The sequence below is a fragment of the Diorhabda carinulata genome, chromosome 9 (genome assembly GCF_026250575.1).
Source record: "Diorhabda carinulata isolate Delta chromosome 9, icDioCari1.1, whole genome shotgun sequence".
Lineage (NCBI taxonomy): Eukaryota > Metazoa > Arthropoda > Insecta > Coleoptera > Chrysomelidae > Diorhabda > Diorhabda carinulata.
The window spans coordinates 21,871,755-21,895,821 of NC_079468.1; the positions used below are offsets into that span (position 1 = coordinate 21,871,755).

Consider the following 24,067-nt stretch of genomic DNA (forward strand, 5'->3'; position numbering starts at 1 on the left):
TATACATCTCTTAAGGCGCTGACCCATTTCCGCTCCATTCCAACACTCATGATGTATCCATCTTAAACATTTCTAACTTTCTCAATACGTGATGGCTTCTCTAGCGTAGAGAATCATTGCGGTTCCATAGAAATGGATAGAATTAGCTGAGATTATATCGTAGATCTTCTTCCGATCTCGCTAATAATAACAAATCATCTACGGATGTCAATTCCGTTAGATATGTTGGTTCCATCCTCCAAGTCCCAACATTAAATTCTTTCTTTGCTGCTTTTATTGTTTCATCCACTAGATATTATTGTGGAAAGTACTGGGCTTAGGACATATCCTTGTTCAACACATACCTTTGTGGTAAATTTTCCAGATTCCTCGGTGTTTTCCTCATTTATTTTTGTACATCTGATCTATAATTAGTTGTCTAATTGTAAATATTGAGTCGTTTGTGCTTCAGCCACATTTTGAGTCCTCTAAAGTGTCTTCGACCTTATATTTTATTTTTTTTTCCATTATCTTTGCTGGTACATTTGTAATATCTCTGTAGTTATTACAATTTATTACATATCATAGGTTCAAGTATTTTTTTCTGCACCATTATCTCGTTTAGTAATTCTTTCAATCCATTTATTTCATTTTCATTTTCATCCATGTATTTCCTCAGCAATTGAATTGTTTCTTGTGGATACTTTTTTTAGGTTCAATGTTTTAATCGCTTCTACTACTTCTTAGTTCCTTATCTTTTCAAAAACTTCATTACTGCTTATTTCTTTCGTCTCATCCTTAATTCCTGCACTTGTAAGCTGAAAATACCCCCTCCATCTCTTTATTACTTCAACTTCTTTCGTGTTTATATTTCCTTTTTTGTCTTTTATACTCATTATATTATTTTTTCTCTCTTAATTGCTTTAGTGATCCTTAAATCAATTTTTTATTTTTCCTACAGTTTTCTGTCATTTTTGTTCGGAATTTATACGTAATTTTTCTTTGGCTTCTTTTACAGACAATTATTTTCAAACTACCAGGGTGGTTTTTATTTGCTAATCAACCAGCAACGTCGATAAAATAAATATTTTCTCAATAGTATCGTTTTCGACCGTAAATTAGTTAATTTCGTAAATACAATTTGCCTGTTGCCCTTCCCACTTTTAGTAATAATTTCACTCAACCAAGTTAACGAATGAACATCGTAAAAATGACATTAAGTGTCGTATTTCATGGATTATTGTTTACAAGTGAGAAATACGAGAATTCTGTTTTTATTTCTACATAATAGCTAAGTATAGATTTTCTTGTTACAAATATTATTTTCTTTTTCTCGGGAATTAATATACATACAATATGACTTAACACATTCCTATTACGTAACTCGAACCAAAATATGCAGGTTTAAGTGAATTTATTCAGTAAAATGTTTTGAGAAAATTGGATAAAACCCGCAATGAACATAATTTCTCCTTTCGCTTATTATGTGTCTTCCCCTTCAATTCCACATATTCTCCTTGTTGCCACGGCTGCTTCAAAATTATATTCTCAATATAACAATACTTAAAATTTCTATTTATCCCACTTTATACCATTTACGTTGTTGTTAAACCAAGAGTGATTAAGTATTTCTACCCTTCATAGAATTAAAGACCAGTCTTTACAAATTTATATTGAGATCTGAGCGGAAAGAGGACCATCCCATAGGTGTGAATTTTTGCAAGGAGAGTTTAGTACCTACGAAGACAGCTTACGATTTAGATGATCGAAACCGAAACCGAAAGGTCGATAAACATCTAACAAAGTTGGAGGTGATTGTGATTGCTGCTTTGATTCCCTCGAGACACTGAATCTTACCCAATGTATCCAGACATGCGGGACTTTGTGAAAGACATTTATGAGACACCTTTTATAAATATCAATAATTTCTTTAATTATGGTTTTGTTTATTAGTTTAATTTTTCTTTACTATCATATATTTTTTTGTTTCAGGTATGTGAAAAAATCAATTTTTGGTAAGTCCTGTTCCGAATTATATTATGCTCAAATAACTGGACGGAACGACGATCCACGATAGTTTGATTTTCTATAAAATGCACTTTCAAACACACCTGCGAATCCATCGAAATTTCTCTAATAAAATTGTATACACTAGACTTTAGAAGGAAATAACAGTTCATGGTTCACAATTTCTTTCTTTTTCTCTCCCCTTCGCAATGTTTATTACAGATTCTGTGTTCCATAATATACGGAAGAGACGGTGACCATAAAGCCGGAATCGTTTCAAAGCGTCTGATGTTGCACAGTACCAGGAAGTGATCAGCTTTTCAAGATTATTATGAATATTTTCGTATTTTGAATTCTCCAAAATAAATTAGTTCCATATAACAAACACTGGGCACTACTTCGGTTGATTCTGATAATTAGATCATCTATAATAGAAAAAAAAAACAGAACAAAGACAAAGACAAAGAAATAAAATATTTTTTTTTCATAATCATTTTTATTTCAAGTCTATGCTTCCGATGATGAAAATGTGAAGTGAGAAGGTGCGTTCTAATTATGGAAAATTACTTTGTTATTCTTCAAATGCGGTTGCTTTCTTGAAATTTATCGGTAGCCATCACTTTACCGGCCAATAAAACCTTCTTTGTTCTTATAGGGCAGGCTCCCCCTTCGATGATATTTCTGGTTATCGCAGTCTCTGATCACTTCAATAAGGCCTGGGAACTGTTCATTCGAATGTGCTTTTGGTCCAAAGTCAGCAATTGGGTTACCCGACGCATATATAATAAATACAAAAATGTATTGTCAGATATAAAGAAAAAACAAGAATTTTTCATTCATAATTATCAATACAATACACACAATTTCTTTTCTTTTCATGTTCTTCAGTATCTTCATTGCTCTGTATCAGAATATTCTCATTTATAGTCTTCGTCATCGTCTGGGTTGAACGTTTCATTTTGGCTTTGAGTTCTTGAATATTCGTTTAAAGATCAGTCGGCTCAATGTTAGGGAAAACCAGAAATGATAAAGTCAGCAAACAAAACACAGAAAAAATTGCATACAATAGTTAAGAAAAATTTGAATCTTCGTCTTACGATTACAAAATGGAAAATATTACTCACAGAGAATTGGTTTCAATAAATTTGGAGCAATGGAGAAAGATATTGCTATATTTTTGAAAAACCAAATTATAATTTATATACAGAGCATTGTTTGCACCATTTTAGAAGAAACAACAATAAGATGGATACTGCAAATGAAAAGTATAGTTCTTTAAGTTTCACTATATTTGTATTTATTTTTTGTTGTATTCCTAGATAAATTATTGTATGCAACTTGCTGTAATGGTCAAAGTTCACTTCTGAATTACAGTATTCGCTTGCGATTTGCGTATCGACTGTTTTTTTATCTCTGGCGTTTACCAGTTTCGTCTACTGTCAAGAACCGACGTAAAATATTCTTCGAATTGTATTTAAACTTTGTCAAAACCACTCAGAAATGATCTTACGATTGCGTTTGTTATCGGGAATGAGTAAACGTGGCAAATCTTCTTGTGCGTGATTTTTTGCAATGTCTACTGTCTCAGATATCTCGTGCATTTCCAATCGGCGATCTGCTAATACTAAATCGGAGATTTTGGTCACGTTATCCTCTATAGAAATAGTTTTCGCAGCATTTGGACTTGATTCATTAGACACGGATGTACCAATTTTTGACCTTTGCCAATCCAACGAGTTTCCCATAATTTCGATATTCTAGTGTAGTCTATTTCTTCTTGTTTCTTCTCTATCAATTTCTTTAATAAGAACACGTCTATCATGAGGCTAAGATTTCATGGAGCTAAGTAAATAATGTTTGGACCTTATTTTTTGTTGACACCTCGTATGGAAAATAGCAAATCCTTTTTAATTATCGCGTCTTTCTGGTTCCGCACCAGAAAAAAGATTTATGGATCGACTTGACACATTTTTCAAGTTAAAATATACACCCTTGTTGTTTTTCCCCGATGCAAATTTTTATCAGCTCAATCAATTTAAATGAAATAGATAGTCGTTTTGGAAATAGACGCTCTCTCGTAGTATATATTAATTAGAATCTTTCCATACCGTTAGGTTGGTGTCTCTCGTACGATGAACCTTAATAATTTCCTATTAGGCAGCTCAAAGTGAAAACGCGAAATTGTAAATTTTCATTAGGCTCCGACTTTCGTGTCCGATCCGGCGAATGGGAAACCATTAAATGTTCAAGCAGCTGTTTCGATCGACCCAGAAGAAGGAATAACGCACAATTAGGTTTTAAAACTGTTGACCCTAATTTTCAGCCGCAATACAAATTGTTGATTCATATTCCGAACATTAAAAATAAATCAAATTTGGAAACACATAACGGTAATTAAGAAAAAAAGAAAAAATTTTAATAGATAAACTTAGTACTGGTTATTGATTAGAATGCCTCTTTTAAAATTCACTAAATTGGTATTTCATTTGACACATTCCCTCGTAGACAATGTGTAATAAATTGTACATCAATTGTATGATCAAAATGTCGCATAAACGAATTTGCACGTTGCCTATTATTACGTAAGTCTCTTGCCATTGCATTATGGTTGCCACTAAGCAAAATTCCTTAAGAAAAAGTGTGTCGGTGATCGGTTTAAAAATGAAAACAACAAAGCTAGGTAAAGTGGTCAGCTGCTGTCTTGCTTTTGGAATCTGAGGGATAGAAAACCACCCAGACGATGTTGGGTCGAGCCTTGTCTAGATAGATCAAAGGGAAAAATTATATTTGAGATTGGATGAAGAAATATTAAAATGAAACATAAGATAACTAAGGAATTTCACCGTCCTCCGATGGTTGGCAATAACTGCGTGATTATTTTCAATTGTTCTATTCGATTTTTCAACTATTTTACCGATGTGATAACTGCTGTACATATTGTTATCCATAAATCTCTGGTAGAAAAGTTCTGATTTTGTTAGTCACTCGATTGTTTTTCATCTCAAGAATAGATGATTTCGAACAGAATCGAATGTTATGAAACAAACCAGTTGATCTTGGAACAGTTTTGGAATGAAAATAAAACTTTTTAGCGCATACGGATACGACTCGTAATCAATATTGAATCAGTTGGTGCGGCAATGAGGAAGACGTCATTGATTATTATCAATACCGCAGACAACGCAAGATACAGAGAGAATATTGGATCCATCCACACCTAAGTCAAAATGTGAACTCTAGACTATTCGTAGCAGCACAAAAACTGTCTTAGATAGGTAAAACGTTTATAGGTTTTTATCGAATGTCTCCTTCCACAAAGTTGAGGTTTAGTTAGTTGATCACTTATATTGAAAAAAAATTATATGTGATAATCAAATGAAACAACACCTGCAAAGCAACTGCGACCGCGGAAGCATGATCATCCAACCTATTGCAAACTAGTTTCATTTGAGTCACCGGCTGCCCGTTGTTATACGTTTCTGAGGTTGCCAAATCTTTGCAAGATCATCTGGATTGCCACCTTCGATTCAAAATATCGTGGGCGGTCGGTCTTAGACATCAATTTGGAAATTTTTCCTTATTTGTACAATATAAATGTCAGTTTTATCTTCTTACTGCTATTATTCAATTTTAATCATTCCACGAATTGTATTTGATGTTTTCTAATACGTTTTTGATCGAACACCTTTTGTTTCACCTCAACTTATTCTGTATTTTCAATTGAAAACATCAAAAAGAACTCAGTTCTGTAAATAGAAAGATGGAATAACCCTAAATAGAATGTGGGTTTTTTTTAAAAAAAAACAAGTTATCTTATAGTCGCATCAAGAAAGATGATAGACATGCAGAGAGCTTCGGAAGTCGTAGTAAGCCTTTCCGAAACTTGGATATCCTATATGCTTTTCTCAAACTTTGATTTGCTGCAGTATTAAGATAACTTTATCTGTTTTCCTCTTTGCCTCATACTCCAACGCGAACTAGTTTCAACTCGCTCTTCTTATGTGTTGCCGAAAACGTAAATTTAATACTTGGAGATATTTGCATAAATTTACCTGAGTAATAAAATTTCTGGCAGGGTTGTTTTTGGCGCGTTAAGGTATGAGGGAATCTTTCCATTCCTAATTATCTAAGTTTCAGAATAATGTTTGGCAAAGTGAGAGCAAACTTGCAGATGTTTTAAAAATTTGAATATCCTGGCGAAACGGCATTAAAATTTAAATTATAGAGACCCCATTACTTTGCTGTTGCACTTCTCGTTATGAAGAAAGCTTACAAACTAAAATCACGTAATTATCTGTTCTTTTTTTTGTTGACGGAGACGGGAGGGTTTTGCTCTCTGAAAAGCGGTGGTAGTAACCATCACGTACGTCGTTTGCTGTTACGATAACGATATCGTAGAGGTGGCGACGACAGTCGAGCACATAATTACTAAAGTTAAAAAAAAAAAATAAAGAGAAAAGTGAAGTGGTGCAGTTAGGAGGATATTTGGATTGCATTATGCGAAATTAGTGAAGATGGAATCGGAGGTAGTCTCGAGAAAACGGCACTTGGAAATTTAATTTAAAAACTGAATTGGAATTTTATTTGCTAAGGGAAATTATAGTCTTTTATTATATGCAATATAAACATGTCATTATCGTTTCATTTTTTTTATAATAGTTTCGATTAGATTTTTCAAGTTGTGACTTTCCAATGAAAAAGTTACATTATTTTAAAAAATATTTTTAAACAGTTTTAATTCCACTTGAATTAGGTCCAAAGATATTCAAACATATCCTCCATTTTTAATACGAGCGTGCTTTTGATTAGTAAGGATGTGGAGACAAAAAAATCCGTAAAAGGGTTAGTTTCAAGTATAAAAAATCTAAAAGGCGACGAACTACGTAAAATAGTTTTATGAACAAAATAAGATCCGAAGAAATCGTTAATTGGTCAAATACTGTTTCACAGGGCAGGTACGTTGTCCTGGTACAAAATCCACGAGTTGCTCTTCCACAAAGCGGGCCGTTCTTTCACTGTTGTCAAAACCGACAAATAGTAAGTCTGGTTGACAGTCTGGAATCCATTCAGTCATCACGATATCGTTAATGTCGAAAAGAACGATCAACATTGCCTTGATTTGACATTCACTGAAGCGCTTACACCACTCAAAAACTAGCGTACGAGATAGATAATTGTTCCCATAGGCCTCTTGCAACAATTTATAGCATTCAGTCTCAAGTTTTTCTCAATTTACGGAAACGTGTTTTGGGAAGTGCATATACAAGATATCTAGATACCCAACAAACCTCGTGTATTTATTTTTGACATATATTCCTTGTGGCGCCTTCCAGGAAGGTAACGTGCCTCATCTTTCAAATGAATGGACTATAACTGAACGTACAAGAGTTAATATGTCGGATTCTAACAGAGCAGACTTTCTGTTTGTATGCTCATCTTAATTGGAGAACATCAAACAGTTTAAAATGGAAGAGCACGGATAAACACTGAATTAGGAAAGTTCAGTAATTGTGCGCGCTTCGTAGTTTAAAAGAAGTTTCTCTTCTCAAATTAAATTAAAAGAAACCCTTTATAAATAGGTATTTATTTATAATTATGTAAGATGAAGAATTGATTTGTAATATTCGAAAAGGGTACAAGATATAAGGGTGAGGAAAATATGAAAGCGGTCTGTATATTTATATATCGCTACAATGCTCGGAGTAGACGGAAGTGAACAGGTGCCCGGAGGCGGCAGACGTGTATACTTTGACGGCTCCTTCCATCGTAGAAGCAGCCGAAGCCGCTCGCTTTTTACCAAAGAGTTTCCCAAAGAAACTTTGAGTTGCCATATCGTGACACCAATATCTATACGCTTCGAGCGCCCTTCATCTTTTATTCAATATTTCTATAGGTTATATATTGAATAAGAGCGTCGTTCGGGATAATATTTATCGGTTTAGGACCGAAATACCATGTTATAAATCTTTAAAAGATTCCTGTAGCCGCACGTCAATAATTACTGGAGGCAATAAACGGAAAACTTTTATTTTGATCGAGAAAAAATTATTATTATGTTTTCCTGTTCAACGGTAATTCGATATTTATTTCTTCGAGTCCACGACATTTTCAAAATAATTATAATAATTTTACGTAGCAGCTTTAATGAGTATTTGCTTTCGTTGATTTATATGGAGTTTCTTCTTCATTTGCTTGTAGATCGTTGACTGTATTAATCATGGAATTATTATTTCCTACCCAAATCATTATCATTTATAATGCTTATTCCAATATTTGTGAAACTGATTCGAAATAAGACATTTCTATATATTAAAAACAAAAATTCGTATACACTGTGCCCCCCCGTGAAAGATACAAAATGCTCGATTTGAATTCCCATTTGTAACAGCTCAGTCTTGCTTGGTTAAGATTTTAACTGAGAGAAAGACAATAAGATCGATATTGGGATCGATCAAGATTGATGATAACGAATTCAAAAAGGAAATATAGAAACAAACAAAAAGTAGAAGAAGGAAGGCCAAAATCAAATTGATTCAAAGAAGTATTGGAGAAACTGATGGAAGAATGGAAATCAGGACCGCACGGATAATAATTAGAGGCAGAATGAAATGCACAGGGAGTGGAGATTGGTTCGCTCAGTAAAAAGGTGTAGCAAGCTTTACGCGGTTCAACCCTACGAGGGGTTTAAAACCATATATGATATTACAGTTGGTAATTGCCATTGAATTAGATAGTCTCATGTTCGTTTAGTAATATCTAGCGAACGAATTAGCTGTTTTGGTTTTTGGTTTTTTCTTTAAAATGGGTTATATACTAACACCAATTTTTCATAAATTTCAGCACGCTATTTCACCAACAATCCAAATAACCAACATGTCTTCGTCTTGATGATTAGAGCACTTCTTTATCCATTCAATGACTTGAATCATTCCCAATCTTCATAGATTAATAAATTTTTTTGAGCATTAAGTTTTATTCTGTGATGGATTTGGTTTTAGGTGATGACTATAATTTTTTATTCATTACTCTTGTCTCTATCTGCATCCTTATCATTAAATTTCTCGCATTTCTTCTCAAGCATTCTCCAGAACCAGCTCTTCCATTATACTTTACCGGTCAACCGTTTTTGACCACCCCATAATCCATTCATTAAATTCCAAAATAAAAAAAAAAATTTCGTAATTTGTTCAATTTATACGAGGGTATGTTTAGATTTTGTCGGTGATTGTCAATGATTTTAGTTTAGCCACGTGAGACGCAAGATCGTGTTGTAATTTAGACTTTTTGCACTAAGACGTCTTTTTGTAGAGTTCGTACACGATTTATATTCGTTTTCGCAAATTCAGACTTGTAAGTTTTAAAAAGGGTGAAACCAAATAACTAAATTTATGCTTTAATCACAAATCTTCATAGTGTAGGCAAAATTAACCGTACCGTTGCCTCGAAACGTGATCACCATCCCAGAGATAGCAGCTCAGATCAATGAACTTAGGGTTCTACTTTGAGTACTTCTACAGGTAGCAGGAGATTGAGGGAAGCTGCCGGAAGAATCTCTTTTAAGACGTCAAAATATAATCAAGAAGTTGCAGTGGGCTAAATAACATGAAAAAAGAACGTATGAAGAGTGGGAGAGAATTTTATGGAGTCAAATTTTGAGGTTTGATCGAAAAGAAGAGTTTTTGTGCGCAGATCAAAATTGAAGGGATTTTGAAAAAAGAAGATTATAAAAAATATTAAAGGAAAAAGTAGCTGAAAATTCATCTTCCAGCATGACAACGATCACAAGCATTCCTCAAAGCTGTGCAAAGAGTATTTGAAAGAATTTAAAAAGATTTGGCCATCACAGTTGCCTGACTTCAATCCGATTGAGTTGTTGTCATTGTCATGGTTTTAAACATTCTTATAGATCTTACTGCTTTGTATAAAGTTATAAAATTTTTGGATTAAAATATTTGATCATATTTTATAAAATATGATTATTTTATAATTTGAATACTTACGTAAAACAATGATGGAATGCTTCGTCTTAATTCAAATTTTTCTCATCTTTGAAAATAATATTAAATTACCTCATTATCATCTTGATTTTATTCATTCAAAGGCTTAAGCAGTTTGGTCTTTCTATTCGTTAACAGTGTGCTAAAATCCAGTAAATAATTTTGAATTTTAATCAAATTTGAGTATCGTATCCATTTATGAAACAATTTTTGTAATCACGCGTATAAAAAAATTTAGTAGTAAAGAAAAGGAGTAATATATCAAAATAATTCCGTATTTCTGCAAACAAAGATAATCCTCAACTCATCAAAAACACAACACAAACGTGAAAATTTCCTTTCTGTTTGATCGTAGCAAAAGTTAATCTGCTCATTTATGGGTAGCAGAACGGAAATATTATTCTCTCAAATCGTGTTATTTTCTTTCTGCTAACGAAATTCATTATATTCGGTAATAAATAAACACCACCATGTTTATCTGATGCAGCTCACAGATTTCGGTTCATTACTGAATTTTGATCCGAGTCGAGAGAGTTAAGAGGAGAATTGGGTGAGATGCTTACGCATGAACTACACTCTTAGAGAGTGGAATGCTCTCCTTTTACTGATATTTTCTTCCTTTATCTCACTCTTTCTTATTTCATATAGTCGGAGGGACTATTATTTACAATTTAAGTGAAATACTATTATAGATAACAGAATTATATTTGATTTACTATTCAAGAAAATCGTGATAAAGGATTCATTCAACTCAAACTGAGAGAGAGACCTCTCACAACCAAGTTATTGTAAACTAAAAGGAAATCGATTTTTTTTATCGTAGATGTCATATTTTTCGTAATAGTTGATAGCCCTAAAAGAATTCTGCAAGCACAATACACATTTGATATAGATAAAACTTCAATTTAAGCCAATCGATCTAATGGATCTAATTTTGTTTTTTTAATACCAAAAATTCGAAGGAATGAAAACCATAATTGATTTTGATAGCTGATAGTTATGAGGTCATGAACCGCATTGGCCTCCTGATAGTTCCCAACTAAAAAGTACCAAAAGATAATATCCTTGGAAAAGTCAATCAGACACTTTGTACTATGAGGTCTGTATTTTAACCTAGCACATGTAAGTGGTTTACAGTCTCGTCTTCCTCCAAACACCAGCGACACACTCTTAACATCCGTACTGCTTTCATCACGGAGATGGCATCCTAGATGCGTTAGAACTCATATTTTATATGTGCCCCGTAGCTTGTTCCGTGCGATCTCTGTGGATATTATCTTACAAAAGGACTTGGTAGTAGGTACGTGGTAGGTACACCCAGAAAGAGCTCTAAGCCTACTGGTGCTGCTGATTCCAGTTTTATATCAATCTATGAGTGATCGGCAACTTACAGAATTTTATGTACGACTTTTTAGCACTCAAGTACAAGTCTAGGATACATCAGTTCGGTTTATGGCTTCTTGGTAATCATTTTTGTTTGTTAAATAACTATTTCGTTTTCAAATTTCGATGTAAATCCGAAGCGGCCGTACTATAGGTAGATCTGTTTCGACGTCTGCCATCACAGCATCGGTATCTCGTGTTCAATCGACCGAAAACTCCAATTAAAATTGAGAATGCCTCCAGCGAAACGTCGTTCGAATAAAGAACGAACTGAACTGCTCATATCTGGAGAAACGAACGCTTTCAGGCCGATGTCTATGTCGCGACGTCGTCCTACTTCGAATAGCAAGGGGTAGTAAATAAAGTAAAAATTGAAAGTTTTTTTTTTATATTATTTAATCTCGAAACAATCTTGGAAAAATATAAATTGTGTGGTAACAACATTAAAGAAGTATCGATACGAATAAAGATGGTAGTTGACGATTATTTCTATATTTTGACATACACGAGGTGTAATGAGAATATGGCGATCTATTTTATTGAATTGATAAGAATATTTTTATATGGAATGTGTTAAATAAGGGTGGCGCCACATGAGCATCGGCATAAATTTTACAAAAACTGTAATATTTCAAGTGGTCTTCCTTCAATTCATCCATTATTATTTGTCGTATACAGCTGGACGCTTTTTCAATTTTTCATCCATGCGAGATTTGGGGAAGAGCTAGAAGATGCGTGGTACTTAATCTGGCGAATAAGTATCTGATTTGCAAGGGTATTTCTGGAAAGCTTCTGTCGGAACGGCTCTCATCTGCTCAATCGTGATCTCCTCAATGGCATCAAAACATTTCCCTCATGGTACTTCTCCATTTCTTGGAGAAAGTGCTAGAAAATGCGTGGTACCTAATCTGACGATTAAATATGTGTCTGGAGAGAGAAAAAAAAAAAATTTTAGCGGTATCTAATTTGCAAATAATTTCGTAAAATCTTCTGCATGTATCCATACGATATTCTATAATGATGTAGTGGTGTTCCTTGTTGTAGTTTGACGTTTTGGAAGACATTTCTGTGTTAACTTTGATATTCAGTGTAGGCTTTTTCACTATGTATTGATACGTGTGATATTTAGCAAAAACATTTTCTGATTTCGTTGAAATAATAATGATTTCGTCTTGTGTAATTTGTTCAGTAAGTGATTATTGCTCTAATTGCTCTAATGAAATATCCATTTCCTATTAATGATTAGATGATTCAACATTTTCGTTCAAAATAGGAATATCTGATTGTTTTGAATATTAGGAAGGATTAATATAATTTAACGACTTCGACTTTGATAATTAGAATGTGTATAACAATAATAAAATTGATTTATTATTTGACAACCAAACTTGAGTGCATACTGGTAGAACGTTGTTCTCTTTTGGTCCTCTTTTGTGACTCACAAATCTTGTTGCCACTAATTCGAGAGTTTATAAGTACGTATTATGCACTTGAAGTGCAGAAACTCCAAGGTTCCAAATATTACTTCTGGTACAATTCGAAACTGTTCACGAAACTCTTGTGTATCCTACTGACTGCGCCAATTGCGTATCAAAACATTACGTATCAAAACTTAAGAACGAAAGAATTACAAGTTTCTATTATTTTTTGTGTTTTTATTATGAATCACTAGCTCAGCATGTATAACTAGCTTAATTTTCTTATCTTTAGACATGTTTTAACATTTTGCGAGCATCTTTGGCAAGCAGCTGCAGTAGCAGATTCATAAGTCGTTAATGTCTCAACAAATGAATAGGTACAGCGTTGGCAGTATAACTGTTGCAACTTCTTAATTCGCGTTTTGTTTATTCGATGTTTTTGTTTAAAAAATTGTCAAATGATTGATTACTCAATATCATGCAAGACTGTTTTTACATGAGATAATAGGAGATATGTAGATATTGTGCGATATATTATGAATTATCATTCAATGTCAATTTTAGGTTAAATTATCCTAATTAAACATGTCCTGAGCTTATACCTAACAACAATATTACATTGTTTTACCTGGTAGTGTTTAACCACGACAAACACGAACGTGTCTTCCCTCATACCCTTTTATGAAAGTCATATTTCACTGTGTGCAAGCTCAAAGCTGCATCTCGTGCAATGCGGCAAAAACCCTTACAAGGCACACTTTACTCGTGAGCAATTATGAAGACACATTGCCCAGTCCATGAAAATTAATAGGCTCGTTTGTTAAGATGACATATTAGCTATAGAAAGAGAGGCAAGCGCACTTCTATTTATTTCAGAACGAGTGGTTATCTACCCCTAACGATATATTTGGGGTTAATAAAGAGAAAATAGAAAGATTCATCACGCTTTTGTCCGATGATTAATCTCGTATAAAAGAGATTCGATTTTAATATATCCAAGCTTTTAATTTTTTACTACTGTATCGAAACAAATTCTCATCCATGATTTCTCAGGAGCAGTTTTTACTGTACAATGTGCAAAACAAAAAGAGAAATTGACATCTCTCATTTTAATCATCTTTAAGAATTTCTATCCAATTTCGATATATTCTCAACTCTTTCTTAAACTAGGGAAACGTCCCTGTAGTACACTCAAAGTTTATAATGTTTTCAAACTGTCGCACACGCTCTCGTTCAAAAGTCTCTAGCGAAAAATCTGTACCTTCCTTTATTTTTCTCATTTTAGCGTCTCAAAGCTATTAGTTTTAGCTTTATAATAAGTGCTCTATGTTGATATTAAGTTTTTTTTTTTTGGTAAAAAAATATCAAGCGAAAAGGAATCCCGAACAATGAAGAAGATAATTAACATCAAAGAACATATAACTTTAAATTTGCCAAAATGATAATTTATCTGAAATTGACTAATCAATGGTCATTGTTTCCTCCTCTGGCTCTAATTACAGCTTCCAATTTGTTTAAGTCTCTTAACTTGATCTTGTTCTTTAAGCGCCATTTTGTGGTCCGATTTCTTGGCTGGTGCAAAATTTCTAGCCCGAGCTTTTCTTTCAAATTCATTCTATACATGATCGATAGGATTTATAGCCCCAATTTCGACATCATGTAAATACTGCCGTACGGAACACACAATACTTGGACGCTGCGCTAATCTTTCTCCAGCCTCGTCCTCTTCTATCGCTACCATGCAGGCGCTCTGTCTTTTCGTCTAAGAAGTGAACTAAGCCCTGTTGTACATCAGTCCAATTAACGTGTTCTCTGGCAAATCGTAGACTCGTAGCTCGGTGGGCTGGAGTTAATCGAGGGCCTCTTTGACTTAAGGTTAGCTGTCTTCTTCTGACTGTCCATTTGCTCATAGCCACTCCTCGCGTATTTGTGAGAAACAACGCATCCGCAGGAAAAGTACAGTGTGAAAATGACTTGTCCAACAATATACTATTGACATTATTAATTATTTTCTTATATTAACGTCTAAACACACTACCACTACATCAACATAATTGTCTGAGTCGCGTTTCGATAACCAGGGTTTCCTTCTTCAGAGACTGAAAGTAAACTGATTAATTACTTTTTAACTTTGAGTAGTTTACTTCCTGTACGTTCAGATTGTAGGTTCTAAATATTTGTACCTCCAGAGTACTTTACTCATCCAAAATTATTGAACTAGAATTACTTGAAGTACTAATAGTACTTAGTATTTACTTCTTGTACTTTGAATAAGTGATCACTAAAGTAATACACATTCATTTACAAGTATGTTTTTATATTCAACCACTACCCAATAATAGCCCAGGTACTTTGTTTATGGTGTTGGTTTATTATTTTCAGTTCCCTGGTGTATTGTCTTTATTCCTTTTTACGCGTATTGGCGGCAGCAGTAGACATGTTCAATCTTGTTAACTGTAGTCGATGTAAGTAGTCAAATGTTAAGGTTTTAGTTTAAATTTGTGCAGATTAGTGCACGGACGGGCTTTTTTGAAAATCTTTTTTTTCTAACGATGAAAGCAGTTTGATAGTTGGATTTTGTGCCAACGTTGAATTACCCTTCATATAATTTGAAATACATTTTCACACAACCATGTAACGATCGCTGATATGGTGATTAATATTTTAATAGTGTTGGAATAATGCCTAATGTGAGTTTGAAGGACGAGGACAATAATTTTGGACAATTTTAACTACAAAGCAGTTTGCCAAGATTCACGTCTTTATATAAGTACATATATTTCCCCTTCTAACGATAGTTCGAAATCGTTCTTTATGTCTTGGTGAGTGATTGGAACGTTTATGAGCTTCAATACTCTACAAATTCATCATGTAAAATGAGATGACATTCAATTTAATTGTATATTGACACCAATTTAAATACTAAAAGATCATAAAAATTTTTCCATTAATGATGGTCAACTCTGTAAATAGAATGGGAAATGTAGAAAGAAATAAGAAAAAAAGGGGATGCCATAATGGACCTCGGAGAGCAATAAAAGATTGAAAGGGTCACCCGAAATGATTAGATTCCAACTGTTCGGTTCAGTTCAGGACGGCAGTGACATGAAGTTGGAATTATTATCAAGTTAAAGTATAAATTTATTTATCTTGTTGATTAGTTCGGAAATACTTTTTCTTGAGCTCCTTTTTTTAAGTGGAATTTGGGTCGTTTTACTTTATTAATATTCATTTTTGAGTTAAAACTCGAATTTAACCAATCTTTCATTTTGATAACTTTGATGCTTGACATTTGACTATTCTACTGTTGTTGTAAAATTGATCACGTTACAACTTCTTCACGATATATGTGATTTCTTATTTATATATTGGATTCATTTTCTTATGAAAAAAGCAAGCACAAAAGGATGAACCCTACTACAATCTTGCATTTTTGTAGGTCGTATTGTTGGGGAAATACGTGCTTTGGCAGTTGATTCCACAGACTTGCATTTCTCCAATAGAATGAGTGCGATAAATTGGCATCCTGGAAATCGTAAATAACGTAAATACAAAATTGTGTAGAATGCGAATATCAGAAATGCATCCCATACACTGTTCCACTTGGTCAAATATCAGCTGATCTTATCTCCGTGCCGCAGTGACGCAATTGTGAATTCTGAAAAAAATTGGATTGACTTATACACCATTTAAACGCATGAATTTGACAAGGTTTACTTTTTTTCACTTTTTCTTTATTCAGCTTCAAAAATTTTAAGAAATCCTGAAAACTTTTACTCTAAATCCAGTTCATGAATACGCAGTACAAATATACTGCGTTCCCACGTTTAGGTTATAGATAAATGGATTCTGCAACGCGCGGAATCGAAATTTCAATATCAAGACTTATTTAAAAAGTTTGTGATGTCCAAAATCTACTATTTTACTTTTCCAAAATATTTCATTTGATTCACAAGAAATACTACAAAAACAAAACTTATAACAATCCCCCCAAACTCTGATGAGATTTATTCGTCATCAATTCCTACGGCGATTTTCTCGACGTTATTATTTAATTAGAACCCAAAAGTTTTTCGATGGTTTTGAATTAATTCACAATCATAGTATATCAAAAGAAAAAAATGAAAATTCAAGCAGCTGCAAAATGTTATCTAAACAACGTCTACATATAGGGAAAAGGTAGTTCCTCTTGATTACAAAAACATATCGCATTTCATGAAAATATATCTTTTTCCGGAGTTATTGGCCAATTAAGATAACCTAATCTGAGATAAAGTAAACGCAACCTAACCTATCCTAACTTAACCTAACTTTACCTAGATGAAAATATTCGATTGCAAATGAAAGTTGAATGAGGAAAAACGTGAATAACAATTATTTCCGACTTCTGGATATATAAATGGATTCTACTATTTGGAAAACTCTGACCTCTAAGTGTTTTATTATGATTCTAAACCAGTAAAACTGCGGAAATATAAACTCTACGTACCAAGCGCGGTGAAATTCGCAGCAAATATGAAATAAAAAGCAGCAGTTACTTTTTTGGCAATTTTGACGACGAAAAATTACGAGGTATTCTCCATTTATCTCCCAGCGATGTTCAATAAGTTCGATAACCTTTTTATAATAAGAATCTTTGACCACACTGCCATTTTTTCAAGTCTGGGAGAGAAAATAATCTGAGGGGGCTATATCTGGCGAATAGCTCAATCTCAAACTTTAATTCTTTAATTTTGGTCAGGTTAGGTTGGTTACTGCAATAGCGGATGTGTCAGCTGGTACTATCTCTTGATAAAATAAGGCCGTTTTCGTTCGATTTCTTTGCTCAATCGTTGCAATAAGTTCGCATATCACTCGCCGTTGATAGTTTTTCCTTTTTCAAGATAGTCAATGAAAATTATCGCACGCGTCTTCCAAAAAAGCTACGTCTGCAGTTAGAACGGACTTTGCTTTCTGTGGAATCGGTTCTCTCTTTTCAGTACATTATTTTGATTGTTCTTTTGTTTCGTTTCATCTATGGTTATGAAACGGTGCAAAAATTTGGCCTTATTTCTGTAAAACATTCCCAAACACTCGATGGAAACATCTGCACCACACTGGTTTTGTTCCATTGTGAGAAAACCCGACATTCAACTTACGCTCAGCTTTCTCAAGTCACTTTTTAAAATGACTACTTTATCTGCTAACTAGCACACCTTCAGTCGAAGATCATCCAGTACTGTTAAGTAGATTTTATTCGTACGATCTCTATTACCCAATATTTCACTGATGATAAGGGACCCAGAATAAAATCTAGTTCAGCTCTTATAAAGGTATGCTTCAAGCAACTACCACCAACTCTAGGTCAGGCCAGGCATTTCTGGGACCATTAATTAAACAATCTTTTAAGTTTTGTTAATGACTAAGACGCTGAACCTGATTGCATCAAATGTATCGTTTTTACAAGCAATTTTTCTATAGTAAAAGGACAAGTAGGTAGAAAATGAACAATATGCCAAGCAACTCTTATTTCGCTCCCCCGTAAGGTATTGATTAGATTCGCAACGCGTTTATTTAATATTGAAATTGAAAGAAAATCTCACCATATCCATAATATAGTGTTAACAAACGGACCTTAATTTCCTGTACAATATTAAATGGAGCGCGAATCTAAACAAATTCGCAACATAAAGTGATTGGTGTTAGCGCTATACGTTACATTGACGGTTGCCATTTATATGTTTAATTATACTCGGTCGATTGCTATCCAAACCGAAACATTAGCACCCAAAATCGAAAATGATGTTACTCGCCGACTAATGTGTTCTATGTATTCAGTTAATCGGACTATTAGTCTTCTGCTATTGATAATTTGGCCAAATACGCGCGCTTCGTTTGATGTGTTTACATTCAATATAATATGAGAGGATGTCGAATCTGAAGTAACTTACTCAGCTTGATGGAAATTTAAATCAATTTAGCGATTCAAACGAAAAGGGTTTCAGATATATCTAAATTATTTACCGTTGCTATATTCCACAATGGAAATAAACCAAACTTTGTGCGAATATGTAAAATTAGACTTCCTCTTCTAACATTGATCCAGAACATCCATTATATTTGTCGAAAGATTTCAAAACTCTTCTAGAAGCTAAGTTGTTGGACATAACATAACAAACTAAGTAGTCTGAGTTTCTCTCATCCTCATCCTCATCCTGTTATGGCTTAGCAATATTAGGTTGGTGAATATCTTATTATCCACCTTCAAAAAGAATGATCCCTTTTCTTTATGCCCATCTAATTTCTCGTGACTTCTTGCAAGTTGTTTTTCCCCAATCCACAATAAAGTTGAAGTCTTACATAAATTAATTACCATTTTTTAAATACGTCCCAGTACAGGCATTATTCTTCAAAATTTTAGCTTGGAAGACTGAGAGATTTGATGAACACTTGCATAATCCACACCGAACTTTTCGAGAGCCATTGTCCAATATATTAGTGCCTCTTTGTTTTCGTTTATAGACCCGTTTCTTCGTTCCCAGCTTTTATTGAAACACTATACGTACGTATTATATTTTTACCTTCACTACACTTCATCGCCAAGCAATTAATTTGGAATATAGGTTTCCAATGTTATTTTGTTTATTAAAATCTTGCAAACGAAAAGCCTTAAGTTTTAACCCAACGTTCAACAAGTTCTTTGAGTCCATGGTAAAACCTTCCAATGGGCTTAGATTCATAAAATTGTACTGCACTGCAATTTCATCATCTCTTTTGGATTCAAGTTTTTCCCACGTAACAATTTCGCCATGGATCTGAATAAATAATCATCTGATTGTATAAGGTCAGGACTAAATACTGGGTGTAGTAGGAGTTCAAGCTCTTCAATCTCGTCCCGCAGTATGTGGTTTAGTATTATCTCGTTGTAATGTTAACTGAACCTGGATTTTCTCGATAAAATCTTATAGATTTGTATTAGCCGTCTACTATATACCTCTACATAGATAGTTCGACCATCTGGTATGATATCGCAATTATCAATTATTCTACATGACTTTCCGCTCTAATTGACCTTTCTTTGCGACGGGCTCTGGACATTTTTCTTTGTTTAACCAGTGATTTTCAATGTTTAGGTTGTTTAGATAAATCTGTTTTCCATTTCAAGTAATAAAATGATAATTTTTGGTTAGATCTGGTTGTTTTTGTCGTTTTTTTCATTATTTTCCATTTCGTCTACTTAAAGCTCCTATTCTAGGCTATAGTTGAATTGTTTATGTTACTTTTCTAACTATGCATGGTATAATATGAGCCCCTCCCACTTCCACTTATTTTCAAATGAAAGTTGTTACTTAATAATCCCATATTTATCATATAATATAGAATTGCGATGTAACACAATTCTATCTATAAAATCTCGCCCTGTTTGTCCAGGTGTTGCCTACAGTTTTTATTTTATACAATCAAAAAAATAGGATTGACGTCTCGTGATCGCGGTGGCCATTGAAAAGAACCTCCCCAACCAATCTGTCTATTAATATAATCTTTAGTTCGAATGTTGTCGTACATCTAAACTGAAATAAGGAAGGATCTCATCATGGATTAATCATAAATTTATTGGAGCTTGATTTTGCCGCTGAAACTACTGACTACACTCAAGTCGTGCAGGATAGTATCTCACTGTTTTAATAATTATTTTTTGTATGAGAAAAGGATACAATAGTTGTCGGGACGCGATGAACATGCCAAAATTTACTTATTCATACCTGTTTCCCGTAACCTCAAATCAATACGTTCAAACATTCGTTTATATGACAGTGCTCTGTTTAAAAATTGTTCAGCATAAAGCCTTCTGGTCTCCATAAATACATATCTGAGTATTCAAAAAGTTTATATGAAGTACTAACATTATTTTGGTTCATACTATACGTTCCCATTAGTTCCGGAACACCCTATATATCTTGATTGTCCTTATATAATAGATTCGTCCTATTCGAAATTCTACTGTGTCATGCTTGGACCTATTATTATTACAAAAAGTTTGAAATTATTCCTTTCAATCTCTAATTATGATAAATTACTAACACAATAACCAACCTAACGAAGAATTATGATGTTGTACGAGGAAATTAGAAATCATCACATCCCGCGAATATTTAGTGAATGTGGAATGAAAAACCAACGAACGAAAGCAAACATATCGACGAAATATGTCAAATCAAATCAAATTATTTTATTGTTGTGATTTGTTTTAATGCTAGATTAGGCACTAATTCGACAAACACAATATGGGACGTGTCCACGCCTTGCTATACAAAGGATATTTTCATATTATTATCAGTTATTCGCAATCGTATAGGGGATGTAACAGTCCAAAATTTAATTACATTGATTACAATTTCCATATTTAATTTAATTATTACCACAATGATGTACTAGATACCCAAAGCCGTTTATTCATAGTTTAATATTATTTATAATAGAATAGTATCTAGAAGTTAATTATAATTAAACGCGATTGGTAATTTAATAATTTCAAAATTATCTAAACAAGTTTTTCGATAAAATGATATTCAAGATATATATCGGATATCCTTTCATTTTTTGTTAAGTAGATAAGCTACAGTTTAGAATAACTTGATAAACTACTTATAAATTAGAAAATTGATTGAATTGTCAACGGAAAATTCTCACTGGATGAAAGAAGAATACAAACAATATCTTTGAAAGATGAGTATTTGGAAATAATATGATTGGCAGCAAGGATTCAAATCATGAAAATCCTGCGTAGATTTATCCTACGACAACTGGTTTAGAAATCATTTGAATATAACAAACCAGCATTCCTATGATTCGTTGACCTCACAAAAGCCTTTATTTTACAATAAAAATATAGTTATCAATATAATCTAGACCATCGAAAACATATACTCAGGCAATCAAGTTCGCAATCGCAATCAGACGATGAGACTCGATCAGTCCCACGTTACTTAACATAATAATGGATGAAATGATAAAAAAGGTGCGGTTAGGAAATGGGTGAAGTGAAATCAAAATCCTGTGCTATGCCGATGACGCCATGATATGATATGAAGATCATCTTCGAAGGTTATCAAATATCTTTAGATGCAATTAATAATAAAAAGTTAAATTATACAACAGAATGAAATACAAGTATCTTGGAATTGACATAACCAGTTATGGAGACGTAGAAGATGAGATAAGATCAAATAAGGTCAAGGGATGTTTTTAAAAGATAGTATGGGCGGAAAAAATATCTAAGATGAGAAACTTCAAAATATTTATCGGACCTATACCATAAGAAACAAGACCAGATCAAAAACGAAACAACTCTTGAAGACCACAGAAATGAAAACTATCAGGCGGATCTCGGGAAAAACACTATTAGAATGAGAAAGAAGCGAAAGATAACATTGACGAATGGATAAAATAAAAAACAATCGAATGACCGTCGATAAGCTGGTACAAATGGCAAGAAATAAGTGTTCAATTGGGACCACAAGTAAAGGTCGAACAAGAAAGAGGTGGAATGACAGACTAGACTCAGGATGAAGATAGATATCGAAGAAGCAACAGGCGATAGACCTATTATGGAAGAAGGAAGAAAAAAAAATATATAATTGATCGTTTTTTATTGAGGGCAATTTGAATGGCCTTAATTACGAGGGTTGCTACTTAAGTTTTGAGATAGACGAATAAAAACAAATATTTATAATTGGATATGGCTTTATTGTTTTTGAAAGTATTTTCCATTAATATCAATTTATTTTTCCATGTGCTTAAAACAATTGTCGAAGCATTTTTTCCATTCCGATTGAAGTAAGAACAATAAGAAGAAAGCATAGGGTGCCAAACAAGAACTGTACGGTGGATGATCCATCAATTCGATATATTGACTTTTCAAAAACATATGAATGTATAAAATTTGATGCCTGTGTCTATTCTCAACACATCTCCCAATTTTGAATCAATCTATGTGTATCAGTCTAGTTGAGCTTTTTATCATTCATTGAATTAACTTATCGAATTCTTTTTTATATGCAAGTTCTGATTTTCGGGGTATTAATCATGATTCAGCTTTAATTTTAAATAAAGCACAAATCAAAAACAAATGCGAAAACAATAAATTCATCTTATGTGACAGATTGCAAGTTATTTTTCGCATTCAACCATTCAATTATTAGTTCTTATTTGCATATTTTTTGTTTCTTTTTTAAATCAGTTTTTATATGATTTCAAATTCTACGAATAATAGACCGGGATCCCTCGCCCTTTTTCGTAAGTGATTACTAACAAGCTAATTTTTCGTCAGTAGCTTCATTTTGACGAGACGCCCAACATTAGCTAGTACAAAAATTTCGTAAGTGGTAGCTAACAGGGGTAATGAGAACATAATTTGTTGATTTAGTGGTTATCAAAAATTCATTACTAACTGGTTTTTTTATTTATAATTCTTATAATAATAATCTAAATTAGCCGAAAAAATATTTGTCCTACAAAATGCTAGGTTTGATCAACGAGGTCCCATTTTTGCAACATGTACTATTTACGAGGTCATGAAAAATTATTACTAACCAGCTGATTTTTTTTTTGTTGGTTAGTTAATAATTATATAATTTAACGCCCACATTGTCCTACACATTACGTGGAACGTTTTTCTAGTCCGACACTCTTAGGTTGTAGTACAAATACTAGATGTAAAAATAATTAGTATCAAGTTGAAACTTCGTGAGTAGCTTCGTTTCAATGAGACGCCCAAGAATTTCCTTTACGAAAATGCTCGATTGTGGTAGCTAACAGGGGTAATGAGGACATAATTTGTTGATTTAGTGGTTATCAAAAATTTATTACTAACTGGTTTTTTAATTTATAATTCTTATAATAATAATCTAAAGTAGCCGAAAAAATATTTGTCCTACAAAATGCTAGGTTTGATCAACGAGGTCCCATTTTTGCAACATGTACTATTTACGAGGTCATGAAAAATTATTACTAACCAGCTGATTTTTTTTTTGTTGGTTAGTTAATAATTATATAATTTAACGCCCACATTGTCCTACAAATTGCATGGTATATTTTGCTGATCCTCCAATGGAATTTGAAATTCATAACAATAAAAATCTATTCATTCTGTACATTTTTCTATTGGAGTTTAGTTATATTAGTACGCATGCGCGCGATGCTGCGTACTGTGTTTAGTTACTCCATGCTGAAGCCGACTATAACCGTGCTGTTCTTTTCTGTTTACCACGTGTTGGACGCTCTGAAATAACTTACATTTTTTTT

At 33.3% G+C, this 24,067-nt stretch overlaps 1 protein-coding gene across 18 annotated transcripts in view; it reads left to right on the plus strand.

Moving 5' to 3' along the window:
• LOC130898343 (protein muscleblind) overlaps positions 1–24,067 on the plus strand; it is a 559,833-nt gene that overhangs the window by 212,245 nt on the left and 323,521 nt on the right. For 2 of the 18 annotated variants that reach the window (XM_057807600.1, XM_057807599.1), the window contains exon 3: positions 1,972–9,160. The exons of the other annotated variants lie outside the window; for them this stretch is intronic. In XM_057807600.1, the coding sequence (XP_057663583.1) occupies positions 1,972–1,998 (27 nt within the window). In that variant the 3' untranslated portion in view covers positions 1,999–9,160. Of the gene's footprint in view, positions 1–1,971; positions 9,161–24,067 lie in introns of those variants that run through there. 18 annotated transcript variants of the gene reach the window in all.